The sequence below is a fragment of the Bos indicus x Bos taurus genome, chromosome 24, assembly GCF_003369695.1.
Source record: "Bos indicus x Bos taurus breed Angus x Brahman F1 hybrid chromosome 24, Bos_hybrid_MaternalHap_v2.0, whole genome shotgun sequence".
Lineage (NCBI taxonomy): Eukaryota > Metazoa > Chordata > Mammalia > Artiodactyla > Bovidae > Bos > Bos indicus x Bos taurus.
Genome location: NC_040099.1, coordinates 33,264,409 through 33,290,162, shown reverse-complemented (window position 1 = coordinate 33,290,162; position 25,754 = coordinate 33,264,409). Strand labels below are relative to the sequence as shown.

The 25,754-nt window shown below is 47.5% G+C and overlaps 2 protein-coding genes across 2 annotated transcripts in view; one reads left to right on the top strand and one right to left on the bottom strand.

Moving 5' to 3' along the window:
- The first annotated feature begins 2,829 nt into the window (after positions 1-2,829).
- Positions 2,830-24,937, top strand: RMC1 (regulator of MON1-CCZ1). The gene is made up of 20 exons (XM_027526326.1): positions 2,830-3,068; positions 3,705-3,781; positions 6,270-6,354; positions 7,590-7,646; positions 9,013-9,099; positions 13,465-13,605; positions 13,905-14,008; positions 15,951-16,040; positions 16,131-16,236; positions 16,941-17,052; positions 18,924-18,968; positions 19,215-19,268; positions 19,906-20,034; positions 20,505-20,611; positions 22,337-22,456; positions 22,945-23,022; positions 23,320-23,424; positions 23,655-23,723; positions 23,807-24,032; positions 24,767-24,937. The coding sequence occupies exons 1-20, from the start codon at positions 2,967-2,969 to the stop codon at positions 24,844-24,846; spliced, it is 1,974 nt and encodes a 657-aa protein (XP_027382127.1). The 5' UTR covers positions 2,830-2,966; the 3' UTR covers positions 24,847-24,937.
- NPC1 (NPC intracellular cholesterol transporter 1) overlaps positions 24,631-25,754 on the bottom strand; it is a 46,635-nt gene continuing 45,511 nt past the window's right edge. Inside the window, exon 25 of the mRNA XM_027526325.1 lies at positions 24,631-25,434. Within this exon, the coding sequence (XP_027382126.1) occupies positions 25,352-25,434 (83 nt within the window). The 3' untranslated portion in view covers positions 24,631-25,351. The remainder of the gene's footprint in view (positions 25,435-25,754) is intronic.

The following is a 25,754-nucleotide window of genomic DNA, read 5'->3' as shown; positions in this document are numbered from 1 at the left end:
TTCAAAAGCATCAATTCCTCCATGCTCAGCTTTCTTTATAGTCTAACTCTTAGATCCATACATGACTACTGGAAAAACCATAGCTTTGACTAGATGGACTTTTGTTGGCAAAGTAATGTCTCCGCTTTTTAATATGCTGTCCAGGTTGGTCATAGCTTTTCTTCCAAGAAGCAAGCATCTTTTAATTTCACGGCTGCAATCACCACCTGCAGTGATTTTCAGTTCAGTTCAGTTCAGTCGCTCAGTTGTGTCCGACTCTTTGCGACCCCATGAATCGCAGCACGCCAGGCCTCCCTGTCCATCACCAACTCCCGGAGTTCACTCAGACTCATGTCCATTGAGTCAGTGATGCCATCCAGCCATCTCGTCCTCTGTCGTCCCCTTCTCCTCTTGCCCCCTATCCCTCCCAGCATCAGAGTATCCTCCAATGAGTCAACTCTTTGCATGAGGTGGCCAAAGTACTGGAGTTTCAGCTTTAGTATCATTCCTTCCAAAGAACACCCAGGGCTGATCTCCTTTAGAATGGATTGGTTGGATCTCCTTGCAGTCCAAGGTACTCTTAAGAGTCTTCTCCAACACCACAGTTCAAAAGCATCAATTCTTCAGCGCTCAGCTTTCTTCACAGTCCAACTCACATCCATACATGACCACAGGAAAAACCATAGCCTTAACTAGATGGATCTTTGTTGGCAAAGTAATGTCTCTGCTTTTGAATATGCTATCCAGGTTGGTCATAACTTTCCTTCCAAGGAGTAAGAGTTTTTTAATTTCATGGCTGCAATCACCATCTGCAGTGATTTTGGAGCCCCCCCAAAACAAAGTTTGTCACCGTTTCCACTGTTTCCCCATCTATTTCCCATGAAGTGATGGGACCAGATGCCAAGATCTTTGTTTTCTGAATGTTGAGCTTTAAGCCAGCTTTTTCACTCTCCTCTTTCACTTTCATCAAGAGGCTTTTTGGTTCCTCTTCACTTTCTGCCTTAAGGGTGGTGTCATCTGCATATCTGAGGTTATTGATATTTCTCCCGGCAATCTTGATTCCAGCTTGTGCTTCCTCCAGCCCAGCATTTCTCATGATGTACTCTGCATGTAAGTTAAATAAGCAGGGTGACAATATATAGCCTTGATGTACTCCTTTCCCTGTTTGGAACCAGTCTTCTGTTCCATGTCCAGTTGTAACTGTTGCTTCCTCACCTGCATACAGGTTTCTCAAGGGGCAGGACAGGTGGTCTGGTATTCCCATCTCTTTAAGAATTTTCCACAGTTTGTTGTGATCCACACAGTCAAAGGCTTTAGCATAGTCAATATGTTTTTCTTGCTTTTTTGATGATCCAACAGCTGTTGGCAATTTGATCTCTGGTTCCTTCACAAATCGTCACAAACATAGTGACGTGGAGGACTCTGGGGATGCTGATGACAGCTGTTTGGTGATTGATGGGGCAGCATCTGAAAAACAGGAAATATGCATGAGATACTATTATCTGGGTATTTCAGAGAAGAGCAACAGCAGGGAGAGAAGGGAGGGGTCTGTCTCAGGAAGGGTCATAGGGTGACAACCTGGAACATCTGCAGGGCTCTCTTTAGCTGACCTCTCAGCAGCCTTCGTCAAAGCAGACCACACCTGCTTCCCCAGTCTCTTCACTCAGCTCCACAGAGAACCTCTCCTGGTTTTCTATTTCTCTGGCAGGCTCTGCTTGTCCTCTGGGATTCCTGCTCCTGGCCTTGAAAGGCTGGTTGTGTGTGTTTTCCTTTATGCACCTGTCTTAGGTTATCCCACCCAATTCCATGGCTTCAAATATCATCTACATTCCAATAACTCCCAATTTCTGTCTCCAGTTTTGTCACTCTTCTGATGAGCTTCAGACCTATATGTGTGTTAGTAGCTCAGTCGTGTCAGACTCTGTGCAACCCTATGGACTGTAGCCTGCCAGGCTCGTCCATCCAAGGGATTCTCTAGGCAAGAATACTGGAGTGGGCTGTCATTTCCTTCTCCAGGGGATCTTAACCCCTCCAGGGATCGAACCTGGGTGTCCTGCATTGCAGGGCAGATTCTTTAACGTCTGAGCCACCAGGGATGCCCATATATCCATCTGTGTAACTATCATTTATCTTCGGATTCACGTGTCCAAAACCCAATTCTTGACCTTCCCTACTTCCCTGCCAAACGTCGCAAGCTACTTTGTATCTTAAGAGAATGGTGTCAAAATTTATCTGCTTGTTGAGAACGGACAACTAGGGGGTCATCTGTGCTTCTCCCTTCTTCCCTCCCATCTCTCTCTTCTATCCCTTGAATGAGGAGCTACTCCCTACTTACCCCATCCCCTTCAAGTATCAAAGCCATCAAGAGGCTTTCAGACCCGCAGTCTAAACTAGTTTTCCCCGTTACACGCTCAGAGCATCCAGGCGCTGACCATGCTCTCCCTTAGTAAGAGGCTCTAGAAGGATGCACTTTCCTAAGACAAGGCGACAGCCCTGCCCCACACGAGCACGCGGCACTGCGCAAGCTTCCTGTGACCGAGAGGGAGATAGGACCACCGACCGCCCGGAAAAGTGCGGCTGGGCGCCAGGGCGCCCAAGCCCGCCCACTGCACCAAACGAGTTTCTCTGTCAGGCCCTCCGCCCCTCCGCCCTCCAACCTCCGCCGGCTGGGCAGCCTTGGTGCTCCGCCCCCACCGCAAAGGGGAGGAGCCTCCCGCAGAGAGCCCGGTTTGGTCTCCGGCCGGTGGGCCCCACCGCTACGAGGTGGGCGGTTAGTCGCCAGTTTAAGCGAGGAGATCTGCGGGTCACGTGCCAGAGGGTTGGGGGCGTGGCACCAGGAAGGGGCGTGGCACCAGGAAGCGGCCTGAGCGCCCGCGAGATCGCCGCCGCTGCCGCCGCCCGGCCAGACTCCTTACATCCGGTGTTGCTCTACCGGCTTCACGCTGGCGGCCGCCCCCGGGCCCCCCGCCGCCGGCGCGGCGCCCGCCATGGGCGAGGAGGACTACTACCTGGAACTGTGCGAGCGGCCGGTACACTTCGAGAAGGCGAACCCGGTCAACTGCGTCTTCTTCGACGAGGCCAACAAGCAGGTCCGGGCCGGCCCGAGCCCTTCTCCCCTGTGCGGCCCGGCGCGCCCTGCCAGCCGCCCCCGATGCCGCCGGGTGTTCCGCGCGCCGGGGCCGGGGGCCCGGGGATCAGGCCTAGGGCCGCCGCGCCAGTCCCGTCCTGTGAGAAATACGAGTGACCGGGCTCTGCCGCGGCCAGGGCTTTCTCCCCCGAAGTGACAGCCGGGCGGACCCTGGCGCCCCTCGGCCGCTGCGGTCCGCTCGTGGCACGCAGGTGTTTCCCCGACGCCTTCTCGTCATCAGTTTGCCTTGCAGTCAAGGATTTAGGCGCTGAGATTTTCACTGTTCTCGGGAATTTTGTAAACCCGGGGCTGAGTAGCCGGGTGTGCGTAAGTGCATTCACGGGTTAGAGCTTGCAGCCTCCAGGACCGACCCGATCTCGCACGGCGGGCAGCGTGCCGAATGGTAGCTTGTTTTGGTCACTACTCTGTTGTTTCTTAAAATTCATGTGGACACCAAGCATCCGCAGTTTGCTAAGTGCCACGTTAGTTCAGCTGAACCCAGGGTGGGGCGTAGCAGAAATCATCCTCGCAGGTGGGTATAGATGTCTGGAGCCTTTCAGAGTTCAGCATGGTAAAACGTCGCTGCTTTTTCTCCCAGGTTTTTGCTGTTAGATCTGGTGGAGCCACTGGAGTGGTAGTGAAAGGCCCCGATGACAGGAATCCCATCTCATTTAGGTAATTATCATATTGACGTTTCCAGACTGTTTCAACGTGTAAACAAAATGGTGTTTTTTATCTGTTTCTCATTTAGAAGCTTGTTTTATATGTTGGGTGTGGGGCACATCCCTGCCTGTAGGAAGAGGGAAGCAGACACCTGCTATACAGTCTTGGTGGATATCCTTGGACTTCCTGTCAAGAGTGAAGGTGTGCAGTCTTTACTTGTTGTTTTGGGATCCACATACTCTAGTTCGTGTCTCTTGAAATTAACCAGTCAGAGCGTCAGCGTTTGTATTTCTGGTTTCTTGGTGGAAGAGGGGCTTTATTTCCTCTTGACTCAGGGGCTTTCCAGAGCGTTTGGGAGATGGAGGAGATTCCTGGGTTAGTGTTTGCCATGTAATCATGTGTGTTAAAACCTCAGCTTCCAGTATACTTAAGGGGACTGGATGTCCCAGTATATCCCAGTGGAACCGGTGTAACTATGGGTAGCAGCTCCTTTCACTTTCAGAATTATCTCAGTTTGGATGATAAACTATCTGATGACCTTAACTCTTGTGATTACAGAGGGGAAAGTACAGAGTTGATCCTCAGTTCAGTGGTGACTTTAAAAACATTTTACAGTTGGACTGTGTAACTAGGAAACAGTTTTTATTTTTAGGTTTTTATTTATTTGGCTGTGCCAGGTCTTAGTTGCAGCGTGTGGGTTCTTTTCCTTGTGGCATGTGGCATCTCGTTCCCTGACCAGGGATGGAACCTGGGCCCCCTGCATCGAGAACACGGAGTTCTTAGTCACTGGACCACCAGGGAAGTCCCTAGAAAACAATTTTTGAAGTAGAAAATGAATCAGCCTCTTTTTCTTTGATCATCCTTTGTTGGGAAAACACTGCTTGCAGTGTGCTGGGCTCCAGGTGCGTGAAGGCTTTGAGTGAGCCTGGCCCCGTTTAGGGGTCGCAAAGAGTCAGACAGGACAGAGCCACTGAGCATGTGAGCACAACCCCCTTTTGGAAGACCCATACATTGAGTGTTGGGAGGCAGGGAGTGGACGCATAGTATTTCCTGTGATAGATATTGTAATCACCCTCTCTTCAGAATGCAGGCACAGAGAAGAGATGGACATTTATCTTGGGACGGGCTGGGGAAGACCACTGCCTGGGAGGGGGAAGGCCTCAGAGAGGATCGAGGCCTGAAAGGGAGGCTTCTAGGTGGACAGGAGGCTTCTGGATGGAGAGAACATGAAGACAAGCTGTCTCCCTGTTGGGGGGGGGATTCCCTGGCTGTGTGACTGAAGACGAGGTTTCACGCAGGGAAGGCGTGGGTGGTGGTGTGGTCACTGACAGCAGTCGGCTTGAACCCTCTATATTCTGCTGTGGATTTCAGGGTTCATCTCATTATGTTAGATTGTTTAAAAAAGGCGAAAAGATCAGTATTTGGGAAGAGTGCACTGGTGCAGCATTGAAGCTTGATTAGTTGCTGCGCTCTGAGCCGGTGCAGTGGAAACCTGCCTGAAGGCAGTGTAAACCAAAGACAGTGTTGACTGGCATCCAGTAGGCTCTCCGGGGTTGCTTAGGAAGGTCTGGGGTAAGACTCGCTGGTCGCTTGGGTGTGGAAAGTGGGGGTGAAGCCATGATGATCTAGCCCAGGGGGCTCAGGAAGACTTGAGCGGAGATACCAAGTTTACCCTCTTTGATTTTTTTGGCCACACTGAGCGGCTTGGGGGATCGGAGTTTGCTGACCAGGGATCGAACCCAGGCCCAGTAGTGAAAGTGCCGAGTCCTAGCCACTGGACCACCAGGAAATTCCCTACCCTGTTTTAAAAACGTCTTGCTACTTTTAATAGCTCTGTTATGGTCTAATTATTACTAGCTGCATATATTTGACATACACAGTTGATGAGTTTTGATACATGAAACCATCACCATAATCAGGACAGGGAGTGATACCTTTCCTTCGAGAGTTTCCCCAGTGATCCAGACCTTGGCTTCCTCTTGACCTCCATTTGAAGTGGTTGTGAGACGGAGGTGGAGGCGTCCTCGCGGCGCAGCCTGTGGGGTGCTGGATGCGAAAAAGTAGACTCCTTTTTCAAAAGTGCTGCTATATACTTCAATCAGAAATAAGTAAGTAAATATCTCACAGCTACCAGCATCTCAGGAGAAAAAAGGCGTTGCTGTGAAGGCAATGGAGAGAGAAGGCGGCAGTGTGTGGAGAAAGTTACTCTGGGGTCCAGACTCAGTGACGTCTGAAACGAGGCTCAGGTGAAAGTGCAGTGTTTGCAACTCCTTAGTCACTTGTTACGGCAATTAGGTCAGTTTCTTCTGTCTCGTGTTGCCAGGTGGACTCTGCTCTTTGAAAAGAGGTCCTATAAGCTTCAGAAACATCATTATCATTTTAAACTAAGATTTGCTGCTTCTTGAATATTTAACTTGTCTTTTTTTCTTCTCATAAAATGATAGAAGCTAGAATGCAGTCATGAACTGTACAACTCATCATCTGCTTTTTCTTCTTAAAGAATGGAGGACAAAGGAGAAGTGAAGTGCATCAAGTTTTCCTTGGAAAATAAGATATTGGCTGTTCAGAGGACCTCAAAGACCGTGGTAAGACATATCTTTATAGTACAAAGAAAAGGACGTTAGAAGTACATTTGGTGGGCTTCCCAGGTGGCGCTAGTGGTAAAGAATCTGCCTGCAATGCAGGAGACACCAGAGATCCCCTGGAGGGAGGGCATGGCAACCCACTCCAGTATTCTTGCCTGGAGAATCCCATGGACAGAGGAGCCTGGCAGAATACAGTCCATGGGGTCGCAAAGAGTCAGACATTTGAGAGCAAAGAAAATAGACCAAAGAAAGATACACGGTAAATAATAAGAAATACGGAATAGGGAAATATAAAACCAGAAGTACATTTGGAAGAGAATGAACTCCAGAATTCCAGTGTTAAAGGACCCATTTCTATTTTAATTTCATGGAAGCTGTAGTTCCATGCTGCACTGTATTGGAGTTTTTGGATTCTTGAAGATGAGAAAGACATTTAAATGGATAAATACTTAACAGCCTTAGTTTGTCATTTTTGACTTAAAATTTTTTTTTTAAATGTACCTCTTTTTAATTTTTTCCTTTTTTTTGCTGCGCTACGTGGCTTGCAGGAGCTTAGCTCCCCAACCAGGGACCATACTTGGGCCCCCTGCAATAAAAGTGAGGCATCCTAACCCCTGGAATTGGAGAGAATCCCCATAAAGTTTTTTTAAAAGTTATTTGGAACATCAGGCATCTTTTGTTTTGATGGATAACTGGAACCATAGATTTTGCAAAGCATATTTTTGGCAACTTTGGGAGTTAGCCTTACCTCAGTAACTTCATATTTTCATTTCTCTCATCTTTGAATGCTTGATCTAAGAGCAGATATTCAAATCTGGAGCAGCTTGTTGGCATTTTGGCTTTCGTCAGTATTCACCATCGCCATTTGTAGAGAAAAAGCTGTTGAGAAAGGCAAATCCTGTTTCTTTTTGTCAGTATTAACTGCTAAAATTTTTGGAAAGCCTCTTGTAAAATATAGCAACCCATTTCTCTGAAGTCAGTCATTTGAGGAATGCATTTTCAAAATCAGTTTCTGAACCCTAACAATATTTGGATTAACTCATTTTAAAAATTGGAATTGTCAACCTGCTGCTGATAACGGGGCAATTTGTCCAGATCGGTTGTTTTATTTTTCCTGTCTTTGGGGTTTTGTCTGTTTTTTTTTTTCTGACCACTTTTTAAATTTGTCTTTTTCCACTTGTCTCTTTGTACTTGAAGATCCACACTTCTCCTCTTGTGTGCTTCTTTCCTTTCAGGACTTTTCTAATTTTATCCCGGATAGTTCTCAGCTGGAGTACACTCAGGAGTGCAAGGTATGGGCCGATGGGGTGATTCTGTCTGAGCTGGTGGGCGTAAACTCCAAGGCCAGAGGCACAGGGTAGCCGGGTGACTGAGAGCACAGATGTGGAATTAGATTGTGCTTGGACCCTGGGATCTGCCTCACGTTGGCTTTGACTTCGGACACCCTTTAAATTTTTTAAAGTGCATTTCTTCAGCTGTAAGACGGAGCTGGCAGGATTAAATGGATGGACGATGTTGAACACCAAGCCCCTTCAGCCCTTGGTGGCTGTTGTCTTCCTGTGGCCCCTGCCCTTCTCCGCTGGGTGGCGTTTCTGGGTCAGACCTTGGATTCCCTTCATAGCAGCCTCTTCGGAGGTTTTCGAAAAAGGAGTTCTTTCCCTCTGTTTCCTGATGATATTGTCTGGACTTGCGCTCCTCGTGTCCTTCCTCTTCCGTCCCTCCCGTCAGTGGAGATTCTAATCCATTTTAATCAGATTTGCTGGGCGTGATGAGCTAGAGGGGGCTCAGCTTAGAGAGCATCTTGGCACCTAGGAAACCCAGCAGAAGCTGCTGGTGCAGTGGTTTGTCTTTGCACATCTTTGTAATGGTTTTGCTACTTGGGGATCCACCTGGGTTCCTGATTTCCCAGGTGGCTCAGAGGTAAAGAACCTGCCTGCAAAGCAGGAGATGCAGGTTTGACCCCTGCGTCGAGAAGATCCCCTGGAGGGGGAAAGGGCAACCCACTCCAGTATTCTTGCCTGGAGAATCCCATGAGCAGAGGAGTCTGGCAGTCCATGGGGTCACAAAGAGTCGGACACGACTGAGTGACTAGTACTTCTGGTGGGTTCTCAGCAAAGAGGGGCCCATCTGCAGACACCTTAGCCCCTGGCAGACTCCGTTGCTCTGTGCAGCAGAGCCTGGTCCTGGCCTGGCTGCCCTGAGGCTCCCAGCGTGGCTCTTCACTAGGTGACTCAGGGCAGGGCTCAGGATCTTCAACCCCACTTTGGGTAACTGCCACAGAAAATCTTTAGGCCTTTAGACCTTTATACCACTAGCTTTTATGATGTGTTTGACTCAGCATATCAGCTGTCTTTTGATTTCTAAAGGTAGAGGTTGGTATCAGAGTGCTGGGCACTTACCTTCCTGCCAAACTCAGTTCCTCCCCCATCCTGTTGACAAGAAGGACTTCACATTCAGGTGCTTCAGTGAGGTGTTTCAGGTGGATATCTGGGAACACTGTATTTAACAGAAAATATGATTTGTTCATAAGTAATCAAATCTTGGTAACTTTTATCAAAAAGCGATATAAACAGCAAGGTACTTTAAACTTTTGAAAAAAATTACAGATTCTTTTTTTTTATTATTAATTAAAAAAAATCTTTCTGCAATTCTTTTCAGACCAAAAATGCCAACATACTAGGATTCTGCTGGACCAGTTCTACTGAAATTGTCTTCATCACAGATCAAGGAATCGAATTTTACCAGGTATTATATTTATTACTTGGGCTTTCTTGGTGGCTCAGTGGTAAAGAATCAGCCTGCCAATATAGGAGACACAGGTTCAATCTCTGGGTCAGGAAGATCCCCAGGAGAAGGAAATGGCAACCCACTCCAGTATTCTTGCCTGGAAAATCCCATGGACAGAGGAGCCTGGTGGGCTGCAGTCCACAGGGTGACAAAAAAGTCAGATAGGACTTAGCAAACAACCAGGAACAGACGTTTATTACTTACCTGTTCTGGAGCAAGGCTTGTGATCATGTTTTGGCAGCTTTTTGAATTCACTTGGGTTTTTTTTTCTTTCTAATTACGAGTAATATATATTTTTTTGTAAAACATTCAGATGTTACCTTTACTTTATATGGAAGGTAAAAAGTCCCCTATAATCCCTGGAAGTAACCATTATGAACTAATTTGGTGCCTGCTCCTCCACTTGGTTCCTACACTTAGAAATATGGTTATATTGTATAAACTTTGGGGACTGGCACCTTTTTATTTTTGCATAGGGATATTTCTTAGATATCCTACCATATCTTATTCTGACTGGTATTCAGGTGTGTAGATGTGCTACAGTTTTACCAATTCTTGTTCATGAACATCTTTGTCTCCTAGTTATTACAAACAACTCTGTAGTGAGTTCAAGCAGTGAATGAACTTGTAAACGTTGCTTTATATTCTTAGATGACACAATTCTTGGAAGGGCAATTGTAATCTAAGTATCAATAACTAAAAAGCTGAACAGGACTTCCCTGGTGGTGCAGTAATTAAGATTCCTTGCTTCCAGCGGGTGGTATGTGTGGGGTGGGACTGTTGAAGGTTCTGTCCCTGATCAGGTAACTGCGATCCCACATGCCAGCAACAAGGCCAAAAAATAAATTGGGAGTAAGAACTAAATTAAGAATAAAAAGTTAAAACCTGAACAGATACTGTTAAATTTCTTCCAGAAGTTGCATTCTCACTAGCAATACAGGAATCTCCATTTTCCACACCATTAGCAGAGCTAGATATCATAAATCTGTAGACTTTTGCCAATCTTGAGAGGTGGAAAGCCATTTTAATTTGCGTGTTTCATTAGGAGGGTGCTAAGCATCTTTTGTGTATTGTACATTTGTGTTTCCTGTTTTATGAATTGCCTTTTTATCTTAAAAAGAATATTAAAAAAATTTTTTTTAATATTGTTATTTTATTTATTTTTATTTTTTGGCTGTGCCATGTGGGATTTTAGTTCCCCTACTAAGAATTGAACCCTTGCCCCTGGCATTGGAAGCTTTAACTACTGGGCCGCCAGGGATGTCCCAGATTTTAACTGTGATTAAAAGCACATAACATGAAATCTACCATCTTAACCATTAAGTGTATAATTCATGAGCGTTAAGTATTTTCACGTTGTAGTGAAAACGAGCTCCAGAACTTTGATCTTGTAAAACTGAAACTCAGTACCTATTGAACAACAACTCCCCGTTTCCCCTTTCCCAGCCCGTGGTAACCACAGGTTTCCTTTCTGCTTCTATGAATTTGTCTGCTTTAAGGTCCTCTACCTCCTATAAATGGAATCGTACAGTGTTTGTCTTTTTCTGACCGTCCTGTCTCACTTAGCATTGTGTCCTCAAGGTTCATCCATGTTACAGCATGCGTCAGAATTCCCTTCCTTTGCAAGCCTGAAAAATATTCAATTGAGTACATACACCACATTCTGTTTGTCCATTTATCTACCAACAGACACTGGCATTGCTTCCATTTTTTGGTTATTGTGAATGATGCTGCTATTAACACAAGTGTGTGAGTATCTCTTTGAGACCCTGCTTTCAGGTCTTTTGGGTATATAACCCCCAAGTGGGATTGTTGGATCACATAATAATTCTGTTTTTAATTTTTGAGGCATTTCCGCAGAGCAGTTATGCCATTTTACATTCCCGGCGACAGTGCACGGGGGTTCCGGTTTCTCCATCTCACCACTAACACTTGTTGTTTTCTGTTTTATCCATAGCAGTCATCCTGCTGGGTGTCAGATGGTATCTCATTGTGGTTTTGATTTGCATTTCTCTGATTGGTGATGGTGTACACCTTGTTCACGGCTTGTTGGCCTTTTGTTCGTGCTCTGGATGAGGTCTATTCCTCTTTTTAAAAAAATAATATTTATCTTTGGCAGTGCTGGGTTTTTGTTGCTGCTCAAGGGCTTTCTCTAATTGCAGTGAGCGGGGGCTACTCTTCGTTGCGGTGCTTGGGCTTTACATTGGAGTAGCTTCTCGTGGCGGAGAAGGCGATGGCACCCCACTCCAGTACTCTTGCCTGGAAAATCCCATGGGTGGAGGAGCCTGGTGGGCTGCAGTCCATGAGGTCGTGAAGAGTCGGACACGACTGAGCGACTTCACTTTCACTTTTCATTTTCATGCATTGGAGAAGGAAATGGCAACCCACTCCAGTGTTCTTGCCTGGAGAATCCCAGGGATGGGGGAGCCTTGTGGGCTGCCGTCTCTGGGGTCGCACAGAGTCGGACATGACTGAAGTGACTTCGCAGCAGTAGCAGCAGCAGCTTCTCGTGGAACACAGGCTCTAGGGCAAGCAGGCCTCAACAGTTGTAGCACGTGGGCTTAGTTGCTCCGCAACTCGTGGAATCTTCCCGGACTAGGGATTGAATCCCTGTCCCCTGCATTGGCAGGCAGATTCTTAGCCACTGTGCCACCAGGGAAGTCCCCTCTGTTTTTAAATTGGGTTATTTTCTTTTTGTCAAGTCGTAGGAAGTGTTTGTATAGTTTGAATATTAACCCTTTATCAGATAATTTGCAAATACTTTCTCCTGTTCTGTAGGTTGCCTTTTCACTCTTTTGTTTACATTGGACTTTATCTTTCAATAACTAACTTACTGACGTAGTAATGCATCTTATGTTATCGGAACATAATTGATCAGAGTGTTTCAATATTAACTTACATAACAAATTGCTGGCCACAGGCCTTAGTTTCTGCAAAAAGCCCCTGGTCAATAATGTATTGATCTGTTCCAGCTGCCTGATCTATTGAGAAAGCTCCTGAAATCTCTTAAGTGGAGCCAATGTGGAGAGGGTTAGAATTCTTTCAGGTGTTAAGTTTGTTGCCCCAACAAAACCAGTGTAATTTAATTTAGAATATACAAATGGAGGAGGCACACCCGTGTAACACAGGATGCTGTGAATGCCGTGGTACTCTGCTGGAGGTATGTTATCAGAACCTCAGTGACTGGCAGAAAGGAAAGCTACCTGAATCCCATATGCACAGAAATAGAATTTTGTGCCTGTGACTAGCAAGGAAAGGATTGTGGCTTTACAGAAGGGTTCCTGGGGCAGTCATTTAAAAGTATATCTTTCTGTAGATATAGAAAGAGTGTACATTCTACACTCTATACAGAAAGTATATCTTTCTGTAGATAGTAGAAGAGTGTAATTCAGGTTATCTAGGTTCAGGTCATCTAGGTGGTTTTAAGATCTTCAAGAAATAAGTTAGAAAGAAAGAGGACTCTGACACATCTTTATTTTATTATCCCTGGATCATCAAGAAACCCATGCCCCCAGTGCTGACTTCCAAGTCAGTTCTTCAGGGCAGTGTTCTGGGAGCATTAACATCATCTTTGGGCTCCATTCAGCACTCCTTAATGTATCAGGAGATTCTGAGTATATTTTAAATGTGCTGTTATTATAAGACAGTTACTCGGTTTGCACATGGAGTCTCATGAACATGTCTGTTAGAAGAAGGATACCCCCTTACCCCCAGCCTCAGACTGAGCGGGAGACCAGGACGAAGGCTGATTCTGCAGGCAGGGCAGTGGCTGATCTGGTGCATGTGGCTCCAGGGCGTCGGTTTATTTCGCTGGATCCATGACAAGCAAGGATGCTGCTGCTCCCCACCCTTGGGAGGATGGTGCCTGGGAATGTGGGAATGTGGGGGCTTGGGCGGCCCTGGAGTGAGGTGGGCTGCCTGGGTTGTCACGGGTTCCTTTGCCCCTTGGAGCCTTATTTTTTCCCCTCAAATCAGCCTAATGATGCCCAGCCCTTGGGGACAGGGAAAGAATAAATGAGCTAAGATTTGGAAGTGTTAATAAGCACAAGGCTGGAAGAATGGTAGCTGTAATAAATAAAAATGATTTTTTTCCTACTTAACTACAAACTGCTGCTTTTTATGATTTTCTTTGTGTACTATGTCAGTTTTGAGGTATTTTCTTTTTTATTATTTTGGCCGTACCTTGAGGCATGCAGGATCCTGACCAGGGATCAAACCCGCGTTCCCTGCAGCAGAAGCACAGAATTCTAACCACTGGACCACCAGGGAATTTCCCATTTGCTGTTTTCAAATAAAGCTTCTGTTTCTTGAACTTTGTGTCAGGTGTTACCAGAGAAGCGGAATCTGAAGCTCCTGAAGAGCCAGAACATCAACGTGAACTGGTACATGTACTGTCCCGAGGGCTCCGTGATTCTGCTGTCCACCACAGTGCTTGGAAATGTGCTGCAGCCCTTCTACTTCCGGGTAAGGGTCGGCCTCCCTTTAAAAAAGTCCTCTGACCTTGTTCCTCCAACAGCCTAACTGATCCTCTAACTTCAAAGGGGCAAGTTCCTCCAACAAGAGCCTCACCCCTTCTGACCACTAGAGGGCACCCCATCCCATCCCATCTCCATCAAGAATGCATCCTAAGGCCAGGCCCCTGGAACCCTGAAAAGGAGGGGAAGACTCAGTGCATGTGTATCCTCGGTGCTTTGATGTGGGCAGTGCTGGAACATCAGAAAGCTTAATAAGCTTCTGCAAAAACTTTTTTCTCCCCCAAACAGGCTGGCACCATGTCGAAGCTGCCCAAGTTTGAGATTGAATTACCAGCTGCCCCAAAGTCAACTAAACTGAGCCTCTCGGAGAGAGATATTGCCATGGCGACAATGTATGTCTGTCCTTTGGGAGAATTCCTCCTCATAATTGTTTTCAGTGCTGTCATGATAGGAGGTTGTAAGCACACCAGGGCTGCCCTGGCTCCTGTAGCCTCAGAACACACGAGAAGGACCCCCCTTCTCCACTTCGGGTCTTATGAATATAGAAAGCTCCTCATCTTCCGGACATTCTTTTCTGATTTTATTGACTTTGTGATCTTAGAGAAGTTTTTTTTCACCACATTAGTCTGATAAAATGAGACCACTGAGCCAATTTATTTCTCAGTTTCAGAAATTTTTTTTAGTTCTGAGTTGAAGCTTATCAAAGTTTTTTTTAGATAAAATATATCATACTTGTTCTAAAGAAAAACATAGTTTACATTTTTTATCTAACAGATGTAGCCCTAAATTATTTGTGTAGGAAGGTTTATTTTCATTTGGAAATGTAGATAGCTCAATTTAAAAACTTTATTATGAAAATATCAAACACAAAAATAAAACTGATTCAGAGAATCTCCTATATACCCAAATTCAACAACTATCAACACTTTGCTTCTAAATTACTTCTGATTCTTCTGTGGCCTAAAACTGGTTTCCAAATGGTAAAATATTTTTAGCACTTCAGTTCAGTTTAGTTCAGTCACTCAGTCGTGTCCGACTCTTTGCGACCCCATGAATCGCAGCACGCCAGGCCTCCGTGTCCATCACCATCTCCCAGAGTTCACTCAAACTCACATCCATCGAGTCGGTGATGCCATCCAGCCATCTCATCCTCTATCGTCCCCTTTTCCTCCTGCCCCCAATCCCTCCCAGCATCAGTTTAGCACTTAGAATGCTTTTTTTTTTTTAAAGAAATCTGAGGCATGATGGTGTAGAAAAAGATAAAATGAGAAGTCTTTGCAAAAGGAGACCCTTCCCTCTGTCTCTTTCTTATCCCTGAGGCAGGACCCAGCACAGTGTGAACTCCTGGAACAAAAACCTGCCTACAGGAACTGGTCACAGCAGCACTTATCAGATGAGGCTTAAAAATACAAAATGATTATCCTTTCCTATGATTAAGGAATGTATTCATTTTACAAAACTGGTAAATCATAGAAAGTGAAAAGAAAAATGGACTTGGCATATTACTCTGGGCTTCCCAGGTGGCGCTAGTGGTAAAGAATCCCTCTGTCAATGCAGGAGACTCAGGTTCAACCCCTGGGTTGGAAGATCCCCTGGAGGAGGAAATGGCAACCCAGTCCACTATTCTTGCCTGGGAAATCCCATGGACAAAGGAAGCTGGTGGGCTACAGTCCATGGGGTCGCAAAGAGTTGGACATGAATGAGCACATGAGCACAGCATATCACTCAAGGACTATTAACAACCTGTATTTCTTTCCAGTAGTTTTGGACATGCTGCATAAGTTTGTAGGTTGTTTTTTTTTTTTAAATACTGTGATCAAGTTGTATTTAGTTTTGCATCCCCCTTTTTTCACTTAATATTAGATTTCTTTTTTTTTTTTTTAAGATAATTGCACTTTCTTTGTAAATGTTTCTGTTGGCTGCAGAATATCTCATGCAGAATATCTGATGGACTGGGTATCTTGCAATTCACTTACCTTATAACGGAGAAGGCAATGGCACCCCACTCCAGTACTCTTGCCTGGAAAATCCCATGGACAGAGAAGCCTGGTGGGCTGCAGTCAGTGGGGTTGCTAAGAGTCGGACATGACTGAGCGACTTCACTTTCACTTTTTACTTTCATGCATTGGAGAAGGAAATGGCAACCCACTCCAGTATTCTTGCCAGGAGAATCCCAGGGACGGGGAAGCCTGGTGGGCTGCCTTCTATGGGGTCTCACAGAGTCGGACACGACTGAAGCAACTTAGCAGCAGCAGCATGGCCTTATAACTCAGCATTTAGAATGGAAGGATGTCAGATGACCAGCGTGACTTACGTCTCCTTGTTCTCTGATAGATACGGCCAGCTGTATGTTCTCTTCCTGAGGCATCATTCTCGGACCTCCAACAGCGCTGGAGCAGAGGTGGTCCTGTATCACCTACCACGGTACGCTAATGCTGTCTTCCCTTTTCTCCAATTTTAAAATACGAACCACAGCTTGTTGATCTATTTTGTGACCTTTCTCTTGTCTTACAGAGAAGGTGCCTGTAAAAAGATGCACATATTGAAGTTAAACCGGACAGGGAAGTTTGCCCTAAACGTGGTGGACAACCTGGTCGTGGTTCATCATCAGGACACAGAGGTATGAGTGTAGGGGCATGTCCTGCTCCAAGGAGCTGTGGAAATGGACAAAACATTCTGAAAAAGACTAGAAAAAATGCTCTTTATGCTCAAAGTTTTGGTCTTCCAGGTAGAAATGGGTTTGGTCTTGTAGATGGTTTAGGAAAACCCTACCAGTTGATTAGGGGAATTAAATACTGTTTCAGAAAATAACACACATGAGATCAAACTTGGGAATAGTCATTTGGTTGAGTCATCTAAGCCAGGAATTCCTGCGAACCACTGTGTTGCGTTAGCCCCTGAGCCTTGCACTTCCTTTGTGAGTGTAAATGATGGTGGTTTTGAGGCCATGTGGCTCCAGAGAAAGCACTAGAATGCCTGTCAGCTGGGTGTCTGGTGGGAGACAAGCCACTTCCCTCCTGGAGGCTGGTGACACCTGTGTTGTTAACTAATGAAGATGTTGCAAGTTAAAGTGAAAAGGCTGTGTTCCCACCACTGGAGCCCTTCAGAGGCAGCAAGTCATAGATGTGGGGATCCATGTGAGAGCTGGCGGAGAGCTGTGATGTCGCAGCAGAGTCCTCCTCAGATAGGCACCAGCATACAGGGGTTGATCGCAGACACGAGGCTCCTTCAGCCGATCTGAACAGAAGACGTGAGGTCCCGAGAGGGCGGGTGGAGCTGCGGTCTGTTGGACTGATTCCACGCGGTTGTCTTTCTGCCCGCCAGACGTCGGTGATATTTGATATCAGGCTGAGGGGGGAATTCGATGGCTCTGTCACTCTGCATCACCCGGTGCTCCCAGCTCGATCCATCCAGCCCTATCAGATCCCCGCAGCAGGTAAGAGGGGGTCGCCGTGTGTGGATGGAAGGGGGAGCAGGCCCAGGGCTTCCCACATCTGTTCACTTTCCCAGGGCTGGTCCTGTCTGTTTTTTCTAACATCACTACTGAATCTTGGGCTTCCCTGGTGGCTCAGATAATAAAGAATCTGCCTGCATCGCAGGAGGTGCGAGTTCAGTCTCTGGGTTGGGAAGATCCCCTGGAGAAGAAAATGGCAACCCACTCCAATATTCTTGCCTGGAGAGTTCCATGGACAGAGGAGCCCGGCGGGCGACAGTCTTTGGGGTCTCAGAGTCGGACATGACTGAGCGACTAACACTACTGAGTCTATAAGTTAAAGTTGTGTTCTCATGAAAAGCGTTTTGTAAGTGACGTGAATCTCCCTTGGAAGAAAACAGAATGATTCTTTTCTCTGAGTTTTACAATGGAGCATTGTGATTACCCACTGAAGCTCAAAGTTTTTAATGTTGAGTAAGATGCTGACGTTTCTGTTTGTCTCTGCTTGGTAACCCTGTGGTTAAATTTTGCTATTTATGGCTGTTATTTAACCTGGGATCACTTCTCTTTATCGTTCTTATGTTCTGTGTCACTATGATGACAAAGACTGTTGTCTTCCCTTGACTGGTGGTCATGGGAAGTGTTAAGGCTGTAGTTGTGAGGTTATTCTGAACCCATCCTCCGACCCGAAGAGGCGGCAGTGAGAAGTCAGAGGAGAGAGAAGGTCAGGATGTCAGAAAAGGGGAAAAGCCATTTCGTTCCTTTTGCTTTTACTCACTGTGACTGACTGCAGGGGAGAACTCAGACCATGTTCTTTTTCAAGGAGAGGGGAGTCTGGAGCAGGTTGGTTGTCGTTGCCATGTATAAACCAGAGTCAGAAGTGCACATGTGGAACTCTGGGAGGAGCGTTTTCTTAAAGGAACCCTTCTCAGATAGCTTTGGGTTGGCCTCACCCACTGACAGGACGTCCGAGTACCTGTCATGAGAAGAATCAGGTCAGGCTCTTGCTGATAGTTTAGCCAGAGCGCTGCTTCGTGCCTGCGCACTGGGACTTGCAGGATCAGCCAGCTGAGCAGAGTTTGAGAACAAGCTACAGTTGACCCTTCAACAGTGAGGGTTAATCTGCATATAACTGATGGTCAGTCCTCCATACCCATCATCTGCACCTGAAGACTCGGCCACCCACAGGCCGTGCAGTCCTGTGGTTTCTACTGTTGAGAAATACCCCTGTGTAAGCGGGCCTGTGGAGTTCACCCCTGCCTTGAGGGTCGGCTGTAGTTCTCACATCTGATTAGGTCTCAGCCTTCTGTGTTCTTTCCAGCTTCTTCCTTTTCCCAGGGTAGTTGAAAGATGTCAGCACTTAGAGTAGATGGTGTCAGATGAATGGCTGGTGTCTGCGATGGCTTACTCAGCATGAAAAGTAACTGCTGGTAATTGGGGCAAAAACAACTCTAAACATTCCAGCCTGGTCCTCTAATGGGGCGGGGCCAGGGAGCTAGGGTGGGTGGGGGTGGGAGGAGGAAGTCTGTACAAAGTAAACATCTTTTCTAACCAGCTGATTAAAACCTGTCTTCAATCTGAACTCACCCAGGTGACTTTTTCAGTTCTTTCTTGTGCATGTGTGTAAAAAAGCAAGACAGCGCCACGAAAGAAACTTCAACCCGCTTTCCGCTTCTTTCAAGACTTCTTCCTTTAAGACTTCTTCATGGATTGTTCTTGACTTCCCTCTTGGGACATGCCAACTCACTTTCTCCTTACTTAACTGCAGTCGAATGAACACGCACTGAAGCCTTTAGGAAGTATTAAGTGTCGTACTGGTAGCACTTTCTGGTTGGGTTACTTAGCCCTTACACACGTGCCTTCTCTGTTTGTAGGTCCGGCTCCTGTGACCAGCCAGTCCCCCGTCCCGTGTAAACTCTGTATCTTTTCCAAAGGCCTTGGCCGGGCCGGGGAGGGGAGCTGTCACCTCTCCTTACACAGGGGTCTAAGGGAGGTCCAAGCCTCCAAATTGGGTGAATTACATTATGGAAAGCACCAGTGGGGTTTCTCTCTCATCGAGGGCCGGGCCTCCATGGGGGCCGCGGTGAGGGGTGGGGAGGATGCTCATGGGAGCTGGGTTGCCTCCTGTCCTCCTCTCCTGGAGTAGTGTTTCCTATAACGTGTGGATTCTTCATCGTGGATCGTCTTCCAGCCCGACATCATCATCAGCGCGAGTCAAGGTGGGTCTGGGGTGCGGGTGGGGGTGTCCTGTTAGAAAGACGAGCTTGTGGATGGTCTCCTGTCTGTCTCGAGGGTACCAGCTCGGTGCCGGCCCTGGGGAGAAAGGGCTGACTTGGACATTTCCAGTGAAGCCTTTAATTCTCTCCCAGAGTCCCACTGAGGACTGTGCCCACTGCCCAGCAGTGAGGGTGTTGGGAGGTTCGAGGACTGGGGGTGCCCAGGGCTGGGAGGATGGTGGGTTCCAGGGCTCCTTTGGGAGCTACCGGAATTGCCTTCGACTAACGAGTCAGAGCAGAAGAGGAGCCCAGGACCAGAGTCTGTGCCTGGGCTGCCACCTGCTCTCCCATCAGCGCTGAAGGGGAGGAGGTGCCTGTATTCAGTGGATGCTCCATGAGTGTGCAGGGAGGGTTCTTCTGAGGAATCAGCCAACACGCAGAGGTTGTTGGCTGCAGTCCCACTCTGGTGTGGGTGTCCTGAGCGTCGCAGCCTGGGCTGTGTTGAGTGCATACATTGACTCAGCTCTGCAGCATCACCGCCCCCCATCCCTGACCCCGCCTGCCGGGAAGGTGGAGGGAAGCAGCTCTGGGGCCACTGCTCTGGTTTGCAGCCAGGGTTCAGCATGCCGTCTCTCCACAGGTTACCTCTGGAACCTCCAGGTGAAACTGCAGCCCATAGTGAACCTCTTGCCAGATAAAGGCAGGCTCATGGACTTCCTCCTGCAGAGGAAGGAGTGCAAGATGGTCATCCTGTCTGTGTGTTCACAGAGTAAGTAGGGGTGGTGGGCCTTCAGCCTCTCCGTCTGATTCCTGACACGGCCTGCATGCCCACCGCAAGATGGGCCACACTCTTCTGTCTGCAGCCTGTGGGCTCAGTGACAGGGGCATCATTTAACCCCCTGGAAAGGCTGCTTGGTATAAAAATGATTTGTCCCTGCAAGACATTTCTTGGGTAGGAGAGACTAAAAAACAGACCTAAACCTGGGCACACCCGAGGGTAGAGGCTGCCCTCTCCAGCTGGAGAAGAAACTTGTTTCTGAGTCCAAGTCACTCACGACGTTGTGTCTGTTAATACTCTGAGACTCTCCTGACGCCCTCTGTTAGTATCCGGCAAGGGCTGGTGACCCCTCTCAGGGCCCCCGGCCCCTAAACTGTGTCATGTCTCCTGGTGACCCTCGGAGACGAGTCCTTTCTCTCCTAGCGTGTCGGCTGACCAGTGTGAACCTTGATTCCTTCCAGTGTTGACAGAGTCGGACAGAGCGACGTTGCCCGTGATAGCCACCGTCTTTGACAAACTCAACCAGGAGTATAAGAAGTACCTGGATGCCGAGCAGAATTACACGATGGTAAGTTGTATGTACACCTTACATACAAGGTGGGACGCTCCACCCCTCCCCACCCTGGGTATATTTTCAACGTAATTATAAGCAAGATTCTCATAGATTGATAACACTGAGGTTTGCCCTGTGCCAGAGAGCATGGTGGACATTTACAGGGAGCGTAAACTTAAGAGTCCCCGTGTCCCCTGAGCTTAGAGGCTGACTGTCACTTAATGGCTTCCTCTTCATCTGTTGTTTTTAATCTGTGTTTGGTCATACACATGTATAGATCCTTGGTCTACCTTTATGTAACAGATAAGAAAATCGGTCTCATTTTGCATTATTTTATGTCTTTCTGCCAAGCCAGAGTCTAGACTTTGGTAAATCAGTAATTAAATCATTTTGCCACATCTTCCTTTTAGGATGGAAAAGCTATAAAAATAAGACTTATTCTGTCATTCAGGCAAGCTCCTTTTAGGATCCTGATGATTCAATATCAGCACTGCGCTTTTCCTGGAGTAGGTTCAGGTGTTCTTTGGACTTCTCTGGTGGTCTAGTGGTTAAGACTCCATGCTCCCAGCACTTCCACTGCTAGGGGCATGGTCTGGGACCAGTTCCCCCAGTCTGGGGACTTAAGATCTTGCATGCCACTTGCGGCCAAAAAAAAAAAAACAAACAAAATTGTCAAGTGTCTGTTGTGAAAGGTAGGCTTCTCAGGGTCTGCTATACTGTTTCATAAGTGTGTATTCTGAAGCTAGAAGGAAGTTCAGGACAAGTGGGATGAATTATTTGCCTTCAGGAACCTGAGTAGTCCGAAGGCTAAAAATGGCAGTGGTTTTAAACAGTAACACCCCCCAGAACCCCTTCCCTTTAGCTTCTCAGGGATAACAGGGCTGAGGCGCAGCGTGCAGCTTTGCGTGGCCCTGTCCTCGCCACACGCCCTTCTGGAGTGGTCCTGTTCTTGCCGCTGGTGTTCTGGGCAGAGGGGGCAGCAGGTCTGATCTCAGAGGGCAGTCTCTGTGAGCCCCGATGCTGTGGTGCTCTGGTTTGTAAACCTGTGGGAGTCAAGAGCGCAGTCCACCACCACCACCACGGGAACATGTTGGGCTTCTGCAAATGGAGGTTCGCAGGTGCCCCCTCGCAGAGTCAGCATTACAAAGTGAGGTGAAGTCGCCGAGATCTCACAGGGCTTTCTTGCTCAGTGACATTTGGGGAGCCTTGCTTACCATTTAAAAAGCTACTGAGGGAATTCTCTGGCGACCCAGTGGTTAGAACTCTGTGTTCTCAGCACTGAGGGCCCGGGTTCAGTCCCTGGTTTAAGATCCCACAAGCCTTGCTGCTCAGCCAAAAAAAAAAAATTCTATTGATACTCATTGTAAGGTATTTTTCACCCAGTGTAGGATCTGGGCTTTGTAAAACAAAGATGCAGTAGCCATTTTAATTAGACAACAAATGCCAGATGGTTTGCAATTAACAATATTAGGGAGTTATTTTAAGAGGTTAAAAAAAAATAATTCTGAATAAAACTAATGTCTTAGGCTTTTTAGCTCCATCTGTGAACACTGGTGTGTCCTCAGGATGGTCAGCTCTGCCCTGCCAAACACCCTCTCCAGCCGCACTGCAGTTTGTCCAAGTGCCACCCTCTGCTCACGCCCAGGCTCACAGCATCTAGGAATTTGGTCTTTTGGGGCTGACTGCAAACATGCCGTTACCCAGAAGATGCCTGAGATCCTGTCTGTGGTTTGTGTGCAGGCCGTGGAGGCGGGGCAGAGCCGGAGTGGCCCGCTGCTCAGGAGGCCAGTGCGCACCCAGGCCGTGGTCGACCAGTCTGACATGTACACCCATGTTCTGTCAGTGTTCACAGAGAAGAAGGTAGGGGAGGCTGGCCAGCCTGCTTTGGGCTTAGGATTCCCAAGGCAGTGATCATACTTGAAGGGAATTGAGGAAAAAGAACCCAGAATGTGATTAGAGTAACCGAGCTATTCAAGTGAGGACTAAATGAATGCTCATCGTTTGGCCTCTAATACTCAAGCTTAAATATGATCACAGACCAGGGAGAGTCTGGAGGGTGGCTTAGTGGTAAAGAACCCGCCTGCCAGTGCAGGAGATGTAAGAGATGCGAGTTTGATCCCTGGGTCAGGAAGATCCCCTGGAGGAGGGCATGGCAACCCACTCCAGTATTCTTGGCTGGAGAATCCCATGGACAGAGGAGCCTGTGGACTACCGTCCACGGGGTCGCACAGAGTTGGACATGCCTGAAGTGACCAAGTCCAACACAGCACAGCCAAGTGGAACCGCAGAAGCCAGAGGGCAGGTGAACAAGGAGTCACATGTGTGTCTAACCATTCTTCTCTGTGCAGGAGACGCCGCACAAATTCGTGATCGCCGTGCTCATGGAGTACATCCGCTCCCTGAACCAGTTTCAGATCACAGTACAGGTACCTCTGTGGGCCCACGTTCCAGGGACAGGGAATCATTAGAGTAAAAGCAGCATCACTGTCTTAACTGAGGTGGCTTTCAATATCCCACAAGGGTCTGCACACCTGGCTCAGAGTGAGTCACCCCCCTCACAGGACCCTGTATTCTTCAGTGGGATGATCAGTGTCAGCTGAGGGTTGCGTTCCTGCACATAGACCCCCTTCTCATTGTGACGGGAGCTTCACTTAGAGCAGCTGTGGGCCTCGGCACACGGCGTCTCTGGTCTGTAGTTGAGTGGCATTGTCTGTCTGTCTCAGCATTACCTGCACGAGCTGGTCATCAGGACGCTCGTCCAGCACAGCCTCTTCTCCACGCTGCACCAGTTCCTGCAGTACCACGTCCTCAGCGACTCCAAGCCTCTGGTGAGTGCCGGCCAGTGGGACCTCCCTGGGGATCCAGTGGCTTAGACTCTGCGTTCCCAATGCAGGGGGCCCAGGTTCGATTCCTGGTGGGGTAACTAGACCCTGCTTACCACAAGTAAGAGTTGGCATGTTGTAACTTAAGACCTGGCATAGCCAAATAAAAACAAGTATAAAAAAATACTTTGACCTTCCAACATACTGTGAATCCAGTCTGAACGTGTGTCTTTCAGGCTTGTCTGCTGCTTTCCCTAGAAAGTTTTTATCCTCCTGCCCACCAGCTGTCTCTGGATATGCTGAAGGTAACTGATACAGCCAAGTTTCAAACCACACAGAAGGCTGTTCCTACTGCTTGCACTGACCCAGCTTTCTACCTTATTTCCAGCGACTTTCCACAGCAAATGATGAAATAGTAGAAGTTCTCCTTTCCAAACACCAAGTTTTAGCTGCCTTAAGGTTCATCCGGGGCATTGGTGGCCATGATAACATCTCCGCGCGGAAGTTTCTAGATGCTGCAAAGCAGACTGAAGACCACATGCTTTTCTACACGATATTCCGGTTTTTTGAACAGCGAAACCAGCGTCTGCGAGGGAACCCTAGTTTCACACCAGGTGAGAATAGAGCTGCAAGAAAGCTGTGGGGCAGCCACATTCAGTACCAGGAGATCACTGGCGGCTGGGGTGGGGCGAGAAAGCTTTTGGTTTGGAGAACTCTTGGGCTAGTTCTTAAAGAACAAAATTTTGTACCAGCCCGTATAAGCCTTAGCCTGTTCACTGTAGTGAGAGTGGATTCAGGGTGCTGATGGAGTTGGGGTTCTGCTCTAGAACTTTCAGGGAGTGATCGGGTGGAGACAGTGTCATCTGGGCACAGCTGTGTGACATCTGGGCCTAGAATGGCCCTTTCTGAAGAATTAGGAACAAGACCGGAAATGGCTGCAGAGGGTTGTCAATGGCCTGAGGCTTGTTAATGTTTCATTTTTAGGCAGGATGCATTGGCCAATCACTCTAATCTCCAAAGTTATGAAATCTAAAGCACCCTTTTCCTCAGGATGGGGGAACCTGTGACTCCTTCAGGGCTTCCAGTGTTTACAGATCTCCCCGCTTCTCTACCGTCTCCCAGGGCAGACGGCGGGGTTGCTGGGGGCTGTCAAGGCACCAGCCAGTCCTGTGATGGCATGAGCTGTGTGAACAGAAAGGATGACTCAGAAGCTTAGGAAAACAAAGTATTTTATGAGAGAAAAATAAGTTAAAACCCAGTATCCACATCTAGGAGCCGCAAAGTGTTCCCTTGTTTTCCTCCTTTTGTGCCTCGTTTTAACAGATGAAATCTGCATTTTCCTTTACAGGAGAACACTGTGAAGAACATGTCGCTTTTTTCAAACAAGTTTTCGGAGACCAAGCTCTAATGAGGCCTACAACGTTCTGAGGTCACTTGCTAGTTTTTTTTATATATATATATATATAAAATGTGTACAAAGTTAATTTATTGCGTTAATAAAGCTCTTTAAACTACAAAATGTTGTAATAAAGTATGTATCTACCACATCCTCAAATGTTACTAAAAATAAGGTGTAGAACTTGTGTGATGGCTTACTCCTGAAAAAGGAGAAACATTGCATTGATTGGCCTTTAGGAAGTGTCAGTGAGCGGACCGCAGGCTCCCTAGCTCCCCCTTCTGGCTGCCTGAGAACCAGGCCTCATTCCTGGGGAACGGAAAGGTGCCCCAGCGCCCTGGGGCTGCCTCCAGGTTCAGTAATGCTGCTTCCAGTCAGAGTCTGCATTCCTGAGTTTAAAAGCGCTACAGCCAAAGCGGCTGCTGTTAAGTAGCCTGACGCTTGCTCACGTCCAGGGTTCAACCGAGCCTCGACAACACGGTTGCTGTTGTAAACCAACCGACCCGCAGACACAGTCTCACTTCAGGGAGGGGGCAGCTAGAAGTTGAGGAGCTGTTCTCGTTCTGTACCTCTGTATCGCTGCTGCGTGGTCAAACTTTTGGCTTTATTTATTGACGGGCCTGTGAGGGATAAAATAACTTATGAATCATTTCTTGAGAAAAAGAGATGGTTTCTACTGTAACAGAACTTCCTGTTCTCCAGAGATTTAAGGGGGGGGGAAACCCCTCATTTTCTCAATCACAAAGCTATAAATCCAGCAAATTAGTACTGTTCTGTCGACCACGGGTCATTTATAGACGCTGAAGTTGCCACAGAGATAAAATACACTCCTAAGGAGAACTCCAAATTTGAGACAAACCGCAGAGCAGCGTTCTTCTTTAAAAGTGAATGGAAATGAAGGCTACTCCAGGGCACCGCGGGCTGTGGCCAAACAGGTCCT